Source organism: Brachyhypopomus gauderio, chromosome 3 (genome assembly GCF_052324685.1).
Source record: "Brachyhypopomus gauderio isolate BG-103 chromosome 3, BGAUD_0.2, whole genome shotgun sequence".
Taxonomy (NCBI): domain Eukaryota; kingdom Metazoa; phylum Chordata; class Actinopteri; order Gymnotiformes; family Hypopomidae; genus Brachyhypopomus; species Brachyhypopomus gauderio.
Window position 1 is genome coordinate 4,837,227 of NC_135213.1, and position 16,312 is coordinate 4,853,538.

At 47.0% G+C, this 16,312-nt stretch overlaps 1 protein-coding gene across 7 annotated transcripts in view; it reads right to left on the bottom strand.

Moving 5' to 3' along the window:
* Positions 1 to 41: 41 nt before the first annotated feature.
* The window catches only part of trpm6 (transient receptor potential cation channel, subfamily M, member 6), a 25,066-nt gene continuing 8,795 nt past the window's right edge, over positions 42 to 16,312 (bottom strand). Inside the window, exons 12-39 of one of the 7 annotated variants that reach the window (XM_076999049.1) lie at positions 15,799 to 15,933; positions 15,452 to 15,505; positions 14,685 to 14,825; positions 14,085 to 14,204; positions 12,690 to 12,958; positions 11,490 to 11,718; positions 11,049 to 11,204; positions 10,801 to 10,932; positions 10,511 to 10,639; positions 8,048 to 8,299; positions 7,563 to 7,737; positions 7,134 to 7,248; positions 6,781 to 6,974; positions 6,224 to 6,356; positions 4,957 to 5,873; positions 4,644 to 4,720; positions 4,409 to 4,523; positions 4,237 to 4,274; positions 4,050 to 4,114; positions 3,802 to 3,827; positions 3,635 to 3,685; positions 3,470 to 3,535; positions 2,573 to 2,862; positions 2,286 to 2,368; positions 1,995 to 2,200; positions 1,831 to 1,882; positions 1,413 to 1,522; positions 42 to 716 (exon numbers count right to left, since the gene is read on the bottom strand). In XM_076999049.1, the coding sequence (XP_076855164.1) occupies positions 649 to 716; positions 1,413 to 1,522; positions 1,831 to 1,882; positions 1,995 to 2,200; positions 2,286 to 2,368; positions 2,573 to 2,862; positions 3,470 to 3,535; positions 3,635 to 3,685; positions 3,802 to 3,827; positions 4,050 to 4,114; positions 4,237 to 4,274; positions 4,409 to 4,523; positions 4,644 to 4,720; positions 4,957 to 5,873; positions 6,224 to 6,356; positions 6,781 to 6,974; positions 7,134 to 7,248; positions 7,563 to 7,737; positions 8,048 to 8,299; positions 10,511 to 10,639; positions 10,801 to 10,932; positions 11,049 to 11,204; positions 11,490 to 11,718; positions 12,690 to 12,958; positions 14,085 to 14,204; positions 14,685 to 14,825; positions 15,452 to 15,505; positions 15,799 to 15,933 (4,398 nt within the window). In that variant the 3' untranslated portion in view covers positions 42 to 648. Of the gene's footprint in view, positions 1,523 to 1,830; positions 1,883 to 1,994; positions 2,201 to 2,285; positions 2,369 to 2,572; positions 2,867 to 3,469; positions 3,536 to 3,634; positions 3,686 to 3,801; positions 3,828 to 4,049; positions 4,115 to 4,236; positions 4,275 to 4,408; positions 4,524 to 4,643; positions 4,721 to 4,956; positions 5,874 to 6,223; positions 6,357 to 6,780; positions 6,975 to 7,133; positions 7,249 to 7,562; positions 7,738 to 8,047; positions 8,300 to 10,510; positions 10,640 to 10,800; positions 10,933 to 11,048; positions 11,205 to 11,489; positions 11,719 to 12,689; positions 12,959 to 14,084; positions 14,205 to 14,684; positions 14,826 to 15,451; positions 15,506 to 15,798; positions 15,934 to 16,312 lie in introns of those variants that run through there. The other 6 variants (XM_076999047.1, XM_076999048.1, XM_076999046.1 and 3 more) reach the window with 6 other exon arrangements.

Sequence of the window (16,312 nt, forward strand, 5' to 3'; positions counted from 1 at the left end):
AAATGATTCTCAAGTCTATGTTTTATTTCTTTTGTAGATATTTCTTTGTGGGGAACAAAAAATAAACAATTTTATGGATGCAAACTGTTTACTTATTTATAGTCCACTATGAAACTACAATCACTTCTCTAGTCTTTCTACATTTGTGATTGTTATTAAGTGTCCCTCGTACCCAGTCTGAATGCACCTTAAACACAAATGCATCTTTATATGAAATAAATCCCAAGTTATTCATCCATTTCCCAGTATGGTATAATCTCCCCCAGATTGCCACATTACTTTGGAATAACAGTTGTACTGCACTGCTCTCCGATCTCAAAAGAACAAAACACTCCCACTAGAAAACTCTCACTAGAACATTCTCACTAGATCACTCTCAATTGGACACTCTCATTAGGACACTCCCACTAGGACACTCCCACTAGGACACTCTCATTACTCTCATTAGGACACTCCATTTGGCATTCGTCTAACAATATTCACAAAACCTAAAAGTGCCACTGATGTGTCCTGTCTTCTTGGGTTCACAAGCAGAAGCATCAAGAAGCAGATTATTGCCAGATTATTCCCGGATTATGGCTTGAGCCTGTACCCATATAGCAGCAAAGAGGATGAGAATAGGAAGAGAAGGAATTCAATCTTCACAGGTCAAACTGTGCTCATGTCCTCTTCAGAGTCAGAACTGGACCTCTGAAGACTGCTGCGTTTCCTCAGATCTGAGCAGAACACACACACACACAACGCATATGCATGATCCATTACATAGACACACTCTTCTTGATATCCTAAATAACATCTGTAGATGTATTAATTATTTGTTTGGATGTTATCTGTTTCTTGGAAATGATGCAAAAGGGTGTTGAAAAAGCACCTTTGAAATATCAAACATGTGGCATGATGTTTTTGTTTGTGTGTTTGTTTATTTATTTGTTTGTTTGTTTTTTGTCCACACTTCAGAAGAAAGCCCTCTTGATACGCAACAACAGGCATCTCGTTTCTTCCATGAGAGTGCAATTAATATCTAATCAAAGTCAACGTTCTCCAATGCACAAAGACCTATTAAATATGTAATCAAAGGCAACTTTTCACTTGCCACATAGGAAGCCACACCTCCAGTTCGCATTGCTTTGTTGTCTTGGCGATGGAATCATTTCCGGCTCATTAGGACGTTTTCATTGCTGCTGTTGTTGTTCTCGTTTATTCTGGCTTGTTTTTCTCGTTTGGTTTGTTATTGACTGTGTAATCTAAATGTAGAGGTCAAGACAGAGCTTGCTCTCACTGAGAGCTTCAGAGAAGGGCAACTAGCTTTAGTGATGTTTGCCTGCATGTCCACAAACTCCCTCTGCCTCCCAGGACAGGGTGGAATAGAGAGAGAGAGAGAGAGAGAGAGAGAGAGCAATGTGTGAGTTCACCTGAAAGGCCCAGTCTCCTGCAGCACGAGTTGCAGGTGTGTTTGAGGATGAAACGGTGGATAGCGTCGTTCCCCAGGTTGGCCGGTCCAAACACCAGGTCTCCAGAAGAACTACAAAACCCAGGGGGCAGCAGCACTGAGTTCACACTCATCACCGCGGCCTCATGGAAAATATGGAGGAGTGGCCAGTGTGTGGCGCTCTCCAAATGCCACTGTATAAAGTGTCACTAAAGTGGCGCCTGGGGCCAGTGTCAGCAGGGCCCATGAACAGAATAGCTTTTGATAATAATATCAAATTGTGCAACCTATCGGGTTATCCTTCGTGAAACATGAATTAATGTTAAAATGAATCTTAACATGTTTGAATCTTCACATGAGCCTCAACTCAATTATTACTGTTCTTTCGCTTGAAAACTAACCTCTTGTCATCCACCCTGATCACAGAGGGGTCGGTAAGCTCCATGCCCACACCTGAAAACCAAGTAAATTTAACATCTAGTATGTTGTACTTCAAGGTTTAAGATTGCTGTAATGGCAGAGGGAGGAGAGGATGAAGGATGAGGATGAGGATGAGGATGAAGACCTTGCAGGTCCAGGACAAGCAGCTCTCTGCACGTGTACTCGTATGTCCAGTGGGAGAAAGCAAGCACCGTCTCCTCCAGGCCACAAGAGGGCGTGATCTCCTCCGCGGTATTATTACTGTATTTCATGAAGTCACCACTCATGTTCCTCTCGATGGTCAGCCACTCGCCTTCAGCCGGCCAGTACAGCAAGGACACATCCAGGAACCTGGTGGAGGTGGAGGGACGAAGACATGCGCGCAATGCCAAGGGGCCCAAGCACTTCCTGGAAACTGCGGGAGAGCTGGACTGACCTGAGGGCATGGGGAATGGTGATGGGTCTGACCTGGTTGAAGACCTGCATGAGCTTCTGGGCTGCTCTCTGCTGCTGGATCTCCTGCAGGACTCACCAGCGTGTTGAACAAAAGGGACCAAATAAACAGAAAAGTCGGTAACGGCAAATGAGAGCGAGCATTTCTCAGCACATACGCCTGGATGCAAATGTTAAAGTCGGAAAAATTAAAGCATTCTGAGCTGTTGGCGATACAGAAATGCATCATCGTCATCATCATCATCATCATCATCATCATCATCATCGTACCCTTAAGCAGAGATGTAGGGAGGTGCTGTTGGGGAACTCCCTCTGCCACGTGCGCACCACCTCGGGCCGGAAGACCTTCACCACGTATACGCAGCCTGGCTTTAGCACCTCGCCTTCAGCCCAGGTACACACCACCCTCAGGGCCCTGCGCAGACCGCCGTCCAGCGCCCCCTGGTGGGTGAGGGGCTGCAGCACGGCCGTCCGCCCCCTCTGGCGCCAGGAGGAGGTGCTGGTCAGAGTGGACTCGGAGTCAGACTCCTCGAGAGTGTACACGCACACCTCGTCTCCTCCTGCCTCAGGGTTACAGGGCAGCACGTCTCAACGTTAGACAGAATTTTAAGCCATTACAATCCAAATATTGTATTAAAAACTATGAATTTTTTTTTATGAATACTGGACTTCATCAACAATAAATGACTTCATATTTTGGGCATATGTCCCCCTACTCAAATCCTGGTTCGACCCTTACATTTTGGGCATTTATCAGATGCTCTTATCCAGAGCGATTTACAAAGTGCTTTGCATCTGTTCACAGAATTCATCCTAGATAGTAGATACGACAGAATTTAAGATATTGAAGAACTACTAATCTATAGGAGTCAATGCTATTACTGATTATTGTAAGTAAACACAGACTCAAGCTTATGCAACAGGATTTTTAAAAATGATACCTACAAGTGTAAATAAACAGACAAATAAACATACAATGTAAAGTACACGGCCAACAGGTGCTATCTGCAGTGTTAGTGGTCATTTAAGTACTCAACAAACAGGTGAGTCTTCGGTCTACTGGCAAACTGACCCCAGAACCAACTAGAGCAACACAAACCCAGGTGCAGGCTATTCTCAGTCCAAAACCAGAGCACAGCACATCTCAGCAGCCCGAGTCCGACTCACCCAGCAGGGAGATGGGTGTGAACGGTATCGTGTGTGCTAATCTCATCAGGTTGTTCCTCTCCATTGCTAGAACAACAAGACCAAGTAGAGTTACTGCGGAACCGAGAAGACGGCACGCGATGGCTTTAACCGAGAACTGTGCCGTCACAACACGCTCCAGCTCACCTGAATAATGTGGATCCAGGTCTTCTGTAGACTTCAGCAACGCACCTCTTACTGCAAAAACCACACAGCAGGCAAAAACACATGAGGACTCTTAACGAAAACGAGCTTCATTAAACAACCAATTAAAAAATGCATTCCAACATAAATCTGATGTGGGGTGCACCTACCTTCGCCTCCTACCCAGCTCTGCACTCTACAAACACAAGACGAGTAATTACGGGCTTTAACGTATTTACTGTTTTGATCGTTTTTATTGGCTTTAGATAAAGAATACAGATAAAGTATTTGTTTCTATATTCAAAAACTGCGGAAATAAGTTTAAAAACACTTTCATTAAAAGAAAATAAAGTGTGAAAAGGTGTGTGTATTCTATATTTTGGTGTTGTTTTGCAGAGATACTTAAAATGCAACCTACGAAGACCTGCCACTGACAGACTGGGACCAGCTACTCCATGCTGATTGGCTAGAGCGTCTGGTATTCTGGTGGGGATAAAATCACATTTAACAAGAGACTACAGGACAGCAGTCTCAACAGGACAGCAGTGTCAACAGGATAGTACTAATCTGTCTTGCCCAATATGTATGGGTCATGGACACCTCACCTGACCCGCAGACTTTTGTAAGAAATCTTGATCGAAGTCTAAGAGGAAAATATAACTGAATAACTAACAGATAATAACAGATAACTGAAGTTAACTTTAACCATTAAGGCAGCGTCGTAGCCACAGACGCTGCAGAAGAGACAAAGGCGGCTCGGTTCAGGAAGGGACATACTTAGTTGGGTCAGATTGATGGACGATCGGAACTTGCGTCCGGCCAATCCCTTCCCTTTATTCCGGCTTTTCCGGCTGGAGTCGAGTGTGTGCATGCACTTCTCAAACCTCCTCACCTGCTCAGGTGGAAGCACTTGTAAGTCACGAGGCAAACACAGAAGAGGAGGAGCAGTCTTATGGACCAAGGTGTGGCATGTGTAGAAGAATGTTCAATTTTTTTTAAGATCTGTTCTCACATTCTTTGCTTCTCCTTCCTTGATTTTTACACACTTCCTGCCAAACGATCGTTTTCTTTCTACGTTTCTGGACAGTTCTGTCAGAAAGAAAACAAATTGTTTAAAGGTAAAGAATAGCCCACAAAATGCCATGTTCTGCTCTGAAGTCTCAGATGTTAAGAAAAAGTACTGGCCTACAGCAATGCTCCACTGAGCTCCAGTCCCCCGATATTTTCAAATTGTAAATATGATGCTAAATATGAATAGAGCCCAGGTAGGTTATCTTAGATTAACACGTCACAAAAACACTTCAGAACTTATTTTCTCACAGTACCTTTCTCCTCCTGCCCTGGAGGGGGCGCCGTGTCTTCACCTGTAGTGCTGTGCCTTGGTGTCCTTGCTCGGGGCATGGCCATTGTCTCCACGCTGGCTGAGAGAGAGCGGGTGTGCCCAAGATGTCTCTCCGGCCACTTCCTGAACGGCCGCCGTTTAGCTAATTCGCTATCGCCACAGAAACCGGGGTTCACAATTCCCAGTTGTCTGCTAGCTGTCTCGCTCTGGGCATCAGGCAGGAGGAAGACGTGACTGGAGGCTCTGGAGACGCTCTGTTCGTCTTCGTCATCCTCTTCTTCCATCGACTCCTCCTGGCTAGGACGCAGGTGCGACTCGGGAGCCCAGAGTGCTGTTGGGGAGCTGGGGCAGGACGAATCGCAGGACATCCTCCATGGCGTCCCCCACAGGTGAGAGAGAGAGCCATGAAGCGAGCGGTTCCAGGCAGGCGATCCTTCACGCGAGTCCGCACCGAGTCTGGCTCTAAACACACTATCATCTGCATCCAAGTTTCCCAACACCCATTTGGGCTGGCTGTCCCACAGACCAGCACTGCCCCCTGGTGGCCATTCCAAGGAAGGACGTTTTTTGCCCGGCCCAAGCCCACGCAGGAGTGAGGGCGGAGTGCTTTGATAGGGTTTCGGTGGCAGAGGGGCTTGGCTGGGTGTGACATTTCCACCAATCCGCATGCTCCAGCTGTGTGACAGTTGCTGATATGGGCTTGCGATTGGCTGGCTGTGGCAGAGGAGGACCGCCTCCTGTTGCCTGTTGTCAGTTGCCGAGAGGAGGTTGAGTGTGTCCACGGCCAGGGCGGACACGTCCTGCAGGCGGCCCAGGCGACCATCCAGGGTCTGAAGCCCATCCTGTATGAACTGGACCTTCTCCGCCACTTCTGACAATGTGGTCACCATCTCCTCTGCCCTGGACACACCACACACATGCACACGGTCTCTCAGTCTTTTACTGACTCAGTACAAACAGTTTTCCTCCCACAACAAACACATCTCATCAGACAGTTTGATTGCAGTTCAACTGCAGTTCAAACTGACCTCAGAAAGCATATGTTTTTCTTGAATGTTATCTTTAATATTATCAATCACTATACTGCAACATAATAATAATGAAATGATATAATGATATTTGTGTGCTGACATTTTTCATGGAAATATAAAGCCTGGAAGCACTCAGGGAGGCCAGGTGTGAGGAGGCCAGGTGTGGGGAGGCCAGGAGTGAGGAGGTCAGGTGTGGGGGGCGGGGGAGGGCTCACATACTTGTCAGAGGCAGAGCGGATCCGGTTGAGCTGGCTACAGTTCTGGCTCTGGTGTCGGTCTCTTATGTATGCAGCCACACACCTCTCCTCAAACTCATGCAGCTTCTTTAAATCCTCGGGAGCCAAGAACAACTCTGAAAGAGAGAGAGGGGAGGGGGGAGATAAAGCAAAGATAGAGAGAGAGAAAGAGAGAAAAAGAGAAGGAGAGAGAGGGAGAGAAGGAGAAAGGGAGAGAGAGAGAGAGAGAGAGAGAGAGAGAGATAATACATGCAAGAATCCTTTAATGTTAAAGATAGCCAGGGGAGTTTACATGTGACTTCTTTAATTTCCTTAGTCAGCAGTCTGAAATGAAACAGTTGAGCAGAATGATAATGTGGCTTACAGTGAATGCTAATAAGCTGTCCTTAGCATGCCCTGATCCACATTACTCTCGCATGGCTATTAACATTTGATTCTGTCACCTTACCATGTATGATTGATTGAATTTCTTCAAATTGCATGCTAACCGGTCCACGCTAACCCAAGCACGCTAACCCACACTGCAGCAAAAACACTTACTGAGGCCAGAGTCTCTCTCCTGTTCAGCTGTCCCACGCTGTTTACGCCACAGCGCGCCAATACACAAGGTCATGTGACTCAGGAGGATCAGAGGTGGGGGTAGCCAGGGTTTCTTCTGGTAGGTCATGATGTACCGATAACGGTTGTACTTCCACAGCTTGTTGGAGATGGTCTTCATGTGGACGTAAACATTGCTATTGGGTGAAGAACACTGCATGGTTCGGCTATGAAAAGTAATTCTGAATAGTTTCTGGTCCAGAAGATACACCTGAGACAGTACTGCACAGTTAGGTGTCCCCCCACAGTTAGGTGTCCCCCCTGATGTGATACACCTGACACAGACTAGCACTTACTTGTAGAAGGCGATAAGGAGGTTGACCATGATGATGTACTGCATGAAGAGGTAGACGGCCTGCAGCAGAGGGTTGAGGAAGGAACCTGGGGGGCAGTCTGGGTCTTCCTCGCAGGCTGATGGGAAAAGGAAAATACACTTAACTAAAACCGCATCCTGATCAATGATAGTATGAGATAGTGTTAACAGAGATGGTATTAGAGCACAGACTCTAAACTGTAGAACATGGTGTGACTGTGATGAATACATATGTAAACTTACTAAGTGTACTGTACATTTGCATACTGTCTTTTGCTGTTGATAAGTCCTAACAATGCTTCTGTGCAGCCCTACCAGACTGTAAGGACGCTGTCCCACATCTCATCCTCCCTGTGTGTGAATCAGATGCCCCCTCCCATGCCCCTTTACCGCCTGTAGCTCTGCTACCCACGGTTGATCTCTCCAGCGTAGACCTCTCCAAACATCATGAAGTAGGGCTGGAAGAGCACCTGCTTCAGCAGGTCCCAGGACGGCTCCTCGTTCGGCTTCAGGATGGACCACCTGGGTGTGCCGAAACTCACCAGCACGATGCCCATTATGATCACAATGTAAAACATGTTACTCATCTGCAGCACACGCACACGCACACACACACACACACACACACACACACACACACACACACACACACACACACACACACTTTATTAAAATTCTTTAGAGGTGAATTACACATAAACTGTGATGGAAGTGAACACATAACAAGCAGACACCTCATGTCCAAAGCTGTCGAGTGCTATCAGAAGCTATTCTTAAAATTTTGGGTCAGTAGGAAAATGGACAGTGGATGTTACTTGTAATATCTTAACTAAACTACAGTAACAGATCAAACACCTTTGTGGGTAAAAACAAAATAAATGAAGCATTATACCATACCATCTTAGTAATCATGGTGAGGTAGGGGCCAGCTTGCTGGTTAATGGCTAGAAGGTCCATAAGACGGACGAACCAGAAGATGATGTCCAGGCAGTAGATGAGGCGCCCAGCAGTGTGGGCGGGGTCCGGCTGGCAGCGCAGGGCCAGGCCCGTGAAGAAGAGGAGGATGGCGAAGAAGTCACTGGTGTTCCAATACTCGCTGAACCACACCTTCAGCTTTTTACGGAACTTCCTTGGCTCGGATACCCCCACCTGAGAGAGAGAGAGAGAGAGAGAGAGAGAGAGAGAGAGAGAGAGAGAGAGAGGAGGAGGAAGGAGAGTGAGAGAGAGACAGAGAAACATAAAAATGAGAGGTAAAGAGAAAGGGGGAAAAGAGACAGCCTTTATTTTGTGGAAAAAAATGTTTTGGAACTGTTCGGGTGACTACAGGTGTTTTCTTTTGTCAGACATAACTCTTTATGTATTCCTGGACCTGGTATAACTGCACTTTTTAAATACTTTCCCCCCGCATACTGACAAATTCAATATGTCACTTATGTTTAGTTATGACTTTAATCCTAAAACATATTATTCAGTAACCATTATGAATTATTCAGTAACTCCAGTGAAAATAATATGAGCGGTATGTTGTGTTTGATTACTAGAAACATAAGTGGCTAGTTACCTAAATAACCACAGAACATAATCACAGAGCTCAATATGTATTGAGATATTGACTACAAATTCAGCTTTTCATTTCAGCAATATCTGTCCGCTTGTCTATGTACAAACCATTTTAGCGTTCATTTGACATAATGTCGGTGCTAGGAGCTGTTGTGTTTGTTCAATGATTAGCCACGCAGCCACAAAACATGAGTCTACGGGGGCAGAATGAGTGGAAGGAAAACAGGTCTCTTCTCGCTGGACGTGAAAAGCATGAAAGCTGTGCTGATGCGGCCGAGACAACGCCGTGCCGAAGACCTTTGCCTCCCACAGTGTTCTGATAGACTGAGACTTCAAAAGAGAGATTGTTAACTGCTGGGGCCAATGAAGGAGGCGTAGACAGCAGACACACAATCCCACTCAGCACATCTGGGATTATTTAAAGTAAATAAACCGAAACTAAACCGAAGTTCTGATTGCTGACAATGAACAGAAAAAAGAAGCTAAGTTGAACTATTACTCCACAGATGAAACCATGTCTCAATCACTAACACGAACCCATCCAAATTATCAGAATCAATGGCCACAGGTGTATAAAATTAAGCACCTAGGCATGCAGACTGTTTTTACAAATATTTGTGAAAGAATGGGTCGCTCTCAGGAGCTCAGTGAATTCCAGCATGGAACTGGAATTCTCTGGGAACGACAGCAACTCAGCAACAAAGTAGTAGGTCACGTAAACTGACGGTGCGAGGTCAATGAATACTGAAGCACATAGTGTGAAGAGGTCTCCAACTTTCTGCAGAATCAATCACTACAGACATCAAATCTTCATGTGGCCTTCAGATTAGGTCAAAACAGTGTTCAGAGAGCTTCATGGAATAGGTTTCCTTGGTCAAGCAACTGCATCCAAGCCATACACCATCAAGTGCAATATAAAGCATCAGATGCAGTGGTGTAAAGCACTGCCACTGTACTCTAGAGCAGTGGAGGTGTGTTCTCTGGAGTGATGAATCGCACTTCTACGTCTGGTAATCTGATGGACGAGTCTGGGTTTACCAGTTGCCAGGAGAACGGTACTTGGGGGGATTATGGTGTGGACTTATCTTTCAGGAGCTGGGCTTGGCCCCTTAGTTCCAGTGAAAGAAACTATTTGGACAATTCCATGTTCCCAACTTTGTAGGAACAGTTTGGAGCTGGCCTCTTCCACTTTCAACATGACTGCATATGACTCCAAAGCAAGCATAAAGACATGGATGGTAGTCTAGTGTGGATGAACTTGACTGGACTACACTTGACTGGGAGTCCTGACCTCAACCTGATATAACACCTTTGGGATGAATTAGAGAGGAGAATGAGAGCTAGGCCTTCTTGTCCAACATCAGTATGTGAACTCAAAAATGTGCTTCTGGAAGAATGGTAAAAAAATCCCATAAACACACTCCTAAACAGCCTTCCCTTAGGAATGGTATGTCAATTAATCTCATATGTAAGTCAAGGAAGGTGGGCAAATACTTTTGGAAATATAGTGTATATACAATACAGGTCAAAAGTTTTCTCCCAATGTGTGAGGAAGAGTGCAGAGGAATGCAGAGGAGTGTGGAGAAGTGTGAAGGTGTGTGGAGGAGTGCAGAGGAGTGCAGAGGAGTGTGAAGGAGTGCAGAAGAGTGCGGAGGAGTGCAGAAGAGTGCGGAGGAGTGCAGAGGAGTGCGGAGGAGTGCAGAGGAGTGCAGAGGAGTGCGGAGGAGTACGGAGGAGTACAGAGGAGTGTAGAGGAGTGTGAAGGAGTGTAGAGGAGTGCGGAGGAGTCCAGGTCCTCACCTCACGAGCCTTCTCTACGGCAGTAGAGAAGATGTATGCAATGACCAGCCACTCTGCAACACTGGGTCTCCTGTCCATCTTCACCAGCACCGTGTAGGAGAAGAGCATGAGAAAAGCCAGGTAGGACATCTGTGGCCATCAGAACACACACACACACACACACACACACACACACACACACACAGTGTGTTTGGGGAGGGAACATCCAAAGGAAAGGGAAGAGCAAAGATAAAGAGATCAGAAGAGAAAGTGAGAGACAGCAGACAGGCAGGAGCAGTTAAGACACTCACAGTGTGGAACCAGAATTTGACCACGGGAGCATTGTAGAAGTCATAGACCTTCCTGGCCCAGGACAGCCACCGTACAGCCAGCCCCGCCCTGCACAGAGCACAGCTCCGCCCACTCTCTGCATCACATTGCTCCTTCAGGATGAAGCAAACACAACCAGCACATGACGATATCTGCCTCGAGTCCACACCACCCCTGCGAACAGTCCGATTTACACCAAGAACCAGCAAAGGAAGAGATTTGCTCTCACTGCTTGCACCGCTGTCTCAGTGGGTGTGGCCCCGGGAAACCCCGCCTCCCCTCCAAACTGCAAGGCCTCGTGTGTCTGAGGTATGTGGGACATCTCGGCCTGGCTCTTAAACTCCAGCAGCTGGATAGCCATGGGCAGTAGGATACTCACAATGATCTGAGGGAGGGAATGACAGTGTCCCGAAGTCCACCCATACAACTTGTGTGTCTAATGTTGTCATCGGAAAGGATGTTTGTGTGCTAAGAGTGTTCATTAGCTGCACAAGTCCAGCATCAATTGTACTAAAACTGGGATTTGTATGCACACAAGTAAGAATTCTGTAAAAGACACCTCCAGTATGGTACGCCTGGTGCGCCATGCCCATTAGTGATCCTCCAGAAGGTGTTGAACAACCACAGCCCGGTGAAAGTGTTTGTTCAAACTCCACCTGTGAAGCCGCACCTTAACACAGGAGTTCTTCCTCATGTTGAGGTGGCCCATCCACAGGTCGGTGAGGAGCATCTGGGTGCAGGAATGGGCCACGAAGGGCCGGAGACCTGAAGCCACGGCCATCTGCAGGCACGTGAAGTTGCTCCAGTCAGCCATCTCCGAGGTCAGCAGCTTCATGGCCATACGCTCGTTCTCTTTGAAGGCCTTGTCCAGAAGGTCCACAGCCAGCTGCCCGAACTCTCTTAGAGGAATGACATACACGAGCATTGTTACGACCTGATCTCGAGAAGGAGGTGTTCTTCACACAAGCCATTTCCTCAGAGTTTAACCAGCATGAGATGGAACAATAGCCCTAGTGTTTGCTACACTGAGGGGCCGTCCTGCATAATTTTGCATAATTTTGCAGATTTGAAGCTAATTGCATTTCAGGAAATCTTCTATTACTCTCCCAGCCTCTGTCACTACACAATGAATCTGGCAATGATGGTTTGGTCAGAGAGGTCGATAGAGTCCTCAAGAGAAGTTTATGTTCTGTTCCTTGTGTACCTAAACCAGGCAATGCCACTGAGATCACAACAAAACATCTGTATAGTGGTGTGAGTTTCCCATAGTCTAAACAGAACCTTTGGTTTTGGTCATGCACCTCTGAGCAAGGGTAGGATAGCATACCCAAGGTGTACCTAGTACATTTTTTTAGGAGCTAGAAGGCAAAAACTGATCTTTTTATTTCCAGTCTTGCAATTTCAAATTCACTAAGCCAACTCATACCAAAAGTTAGGAGCAAGCTGTGAGTCAGGTTGTGAATCAGAACCTTCATGATTTAATTCACATAAAATTCCTACAAATTCAACACAAGATTGAGTTAAAAGTGGAAATAAAATTCAAGCATCAGAAATTATATCACAATCACAATCCACTTCTTCTTCTTCTTTCTGCTATTCCCGTTTAGGGTTCTCCACAGCAGATCAAACTCCTCCATCTGGCCCTGTCCTGAGTGCCCTCCACTGACACACCAGCCACTCTCATATCCTCTACCACTGCATCCATAAACCTCCTCTTAGGTCTACCTCTCCTCCTCTTGCCTGGAAGTTCCATCCTCAAGACCCTCCTACCAATATACCTCTCCTCCCTCCTCTGTACATGTCACAATCCACTGCAATGAATAAATCATAATATAGTCATACGTGTTTTACGGCTACCTTGCTGACTTACAGCGAAAACTTCTTCAGCTCTTCTGCGATGCTGTCACCCATGATTCTCTCCTTGGCTTCTGTTGCCATGGCGCGGTACAGTCTGCAGGCCACCACGGCCCTGGCCATGGCCTGTTCACCGTGCTGCCACAGGAAGAGCGCCATCTGCTGCCGACGCATCAGCACAGCCCACACAAACAGGTCGTTGACGCTGTACACGAACAGAGACGAGTCTCCCAGCTCGGCCGCCACCGCCAGATCCAGGTCGTGAGGCACAGACGGGTTCTCCTGCTTAGATAAACACAACAGATCCCTCCACGTTCATTCAGGGCTGACAGACGCTTCACGCGAGAGGGGTTCAGTTCCACTGCCCTTCACAGCTTGTTTTTCTTGATCTAGCACACCTGATCCAAGTTATCAGCTAAACACCACGGCCTTCATGAGCTGCAGGAGGTGTGTTAGCACTGGAAAAATGTGAAACCGTTCGAGACAGCTGGGCCTCAGCCCTGGAGCTGTACACCCCTGCTGTACATAAACAGTAAACACAGCAATAAAAAACACAATTTTCACCTGAAAAAATTAACAACAGACCAAAGACCGGATCAAAGAATCAAAATGGAATAGAAAAAAAAGATATAAGTGGTTTGAGACAGTCCACAAATGAAACTGTATGAGCATGTTCAACAGAGCAGCTGAGGGGGGGAGAGGGTAAGAGGTGAGGGGGGAGAGGGTAAGAGGTGAGAGGGGAGAGGGTAAGAGGTGAGGGGGGAGAGGGTAAGAGCTGAGAGGGGAGAGGGTAAGAGCTGAGGGGGGAGAGGGTAACTGCTGAGGGGGGAGAGGGTAAGAGCTGAGAGGGGAGAGGGTAAGAGATGAAGGGGGAGGGTAAGAGCTGAGGGGGGAGAGGGTAACTGCTGAGGGGGGAGAGGGTAACTGCTGAGGGGGGAGAGGGTAAGAGCTGAGAGGGGAGAGGGTAAGAGCTGAGGGGGGAGAGGGTAACTGCTGAGGGGGGAGAGGGTAAGAGCTGAGAGGGGAGAGGGTAAGAGATGAAGGGGGAGGGTAAGAGCTGAGGGGGGAGAGGGTAACTGCTGAGGGGGGAGAGGGTAAGAGCTGAGAGGGGAGAGGGTAAGAGCTGAGGGGGGAGAGGGTAACTGCTGAGGGGGGAGAGGGTAAGAGCTGAGAGGGGAGAGGGTAAGAGATGAAGGGGGAGGGTAAGAGCTGAGGGGGGAGAGGGTAACTGCTGAGGGGGGAGAGGGTAAGAGCTGAGAGGGGAGAGGGTAAGAGATGAAGGGGGAGGGTAAGAGCTGAGGGGGGAGAGGGTAACTGCTGAGGGGGGAGAGGGTAAGAGCTGAGAGGGGAGAGGGTAAGAGATGAAGGGGGAGGGTAAGAGCTGAGGGGGGAGAGGGTAAGTGAGGGGAACCTTGCGCCTGTAGGGTTCTGCCGTCCTGAAGAAGTGTGGCTGAGGTGCTGGGGTCTCTGGAGGGTCCTGCCCACACTGTCTGGGTTTCTTCACTGGCCCCGGGACCTCCCCACTGCCTTCCTGTGTCATTGAAGTGAGAACTCAATAAAAAAATCCCATGTGTAGAAATCATAGGCATGGGATAATTCAAGCAGGTCAAACATATTGAGCTTTACTAGCCAGCACTTGAAGAGCAAAACTTTTCCACAGAACATCTAATACCCATCGTCATGTTGTAATATTGTGCTAACAAGTAATTATTCACAAAGCTGAGTTTGAGAAAGGCTCTGTAACAATATTAATATTATTAAACATATTATTATTAAGGTTGTAAATAGGATAAGTGTAAATGAAGTAAGACGTGTTGTCATCAGTGTCATCAAACTCTTGGAGTCCTGGAGGGTCAGTTTAGAATTGACCTCTAACGTTGATCTAACACACTCCAACACTGATCTAACACACTCCAACACCGATCTAACACTCCAACACTGATCTAACACATGAGGAGTTTTGACATGAGCTGACATTTGAAGCCGGAGCACATAGTGGTGCTGTACTGACCTTCAGCGCAGAATGAATTTGGCTGTATACAGCGCGGAAGCTCTTGCGCATGTATGTGCTATGATATGCTCCCCCGATCAAGTATTCCATCGCCATGCCGATATCAATGAGAGAGATTTTATGTCCCACAGGAAGACGACACTGGAGACAGACAAAGGTGAAATGGAGACATTTAAATGTGCAGTATAAAGAAAAGAACAAAGAGCTCCCGTTATGTGAAAATAATATTGCACACTGTGCTGTTTCGCTGCACCAAACCTGCCAGCAGAGGGTGAAATAAGATTGCCAGATTCGAAAGACACAAAAGACTCCAATATGTTGCAGCACTACATGCAATGGTATTTGCACAGACATGGTGTCACGATACGGCCCCGGGCCCCTCCCTTAGGGCGTGTGTTGGTGTACGTGTAGTACGTGTAGTACGTGTAGTACGTGTATACGCCTAGCTATGTCCTTATGTGTATTTCCGTGGGAGTGGTTGTATGTGAGTATGTTCATCGGTCACATCTGTGGCTCGTCTTGTCACCACTCGGGTCTCATGTAGTACGTCAATTTAATGTGCATTTACGCAATGTCCCGTGCTCGTCTTTGTCTCCCAAGCCGTATGTGTCTGTATGTTAATGTGCGCTGCCTGCATCAACCAGTTACAAAATAAGTGTGCGTGAGTTTACGCAACCGTCTCGTCACTCAGCCTGTGCCTGGCCATTACACATGGTCTTCTGTTTCTCATTAATCCTTTAACTAAGGGGTTTTTTTTTAGCTCATACCTTTTTAGCTTCCTCTATGATGTGATAAAGGAAATTATCCGGAGATCCTTGTTGCTGTGAGGAGGAAAAAATACAATCAGACTATATTAAAACATTCTGTGCTGCACCAATGTTTCCACCTACGTGTCTTAACTCATGGACCACTCTAATGTGACTTACTTATTAGGAAAGTATGTGATAAATGAGCGAGATCAGACCTCTAAAATGTGTTCTACATACGTAAAACCTGCCTCAATCCGTATAGTCTTATCTTCCATGTGAGTCATATTCCATGTGATCTTTAACATAAGCAGTGGATGTTCACGTGAACGTTGAAGGACTGAAGCGGGGCACCGGATGCGTGTTACCGTGTTGTAGAGCTCCTCCAGGCGGGACACGGTCAGGAAGTGCTTCAGGGTCATGCCGTTCTCGATCAGCAGCTTCACGAAGCTGACGCGGTCCAACAGCAGAGCGTTCAGCATGGCCTGCTCCAGAGCCCCCACCTTCAACACAACACCAAAGCCTAACGTTAGGTCAACCTTTATAGATACAATCAGTACGATCCATGAGCAATATGATCCTGCCAAAGACTATGCAACAGTTAATCAGCTACTTTATAGAACATAACAGCTACTTTCACTCCCTCTCGAAAATCAAATCTTTGTCGTGGTGAAAGGACTTGCACATTTCAGTGAACCTCACAGCAATGCAATTGGAAGTGAAATACTTCCGGTAAGTGTCCTCTTGGTGAAGAATTGTGTGGGAAGGAGAAGATGGACCTTCTGGAAAGTGCTTCTACATGAAAGAGTGCCTTTAGGGATACAAGGATGTGCCACTAGAGTCAGGCCTGGGGGTGGGATCTGAAGGCAAACCTTCAAAGAA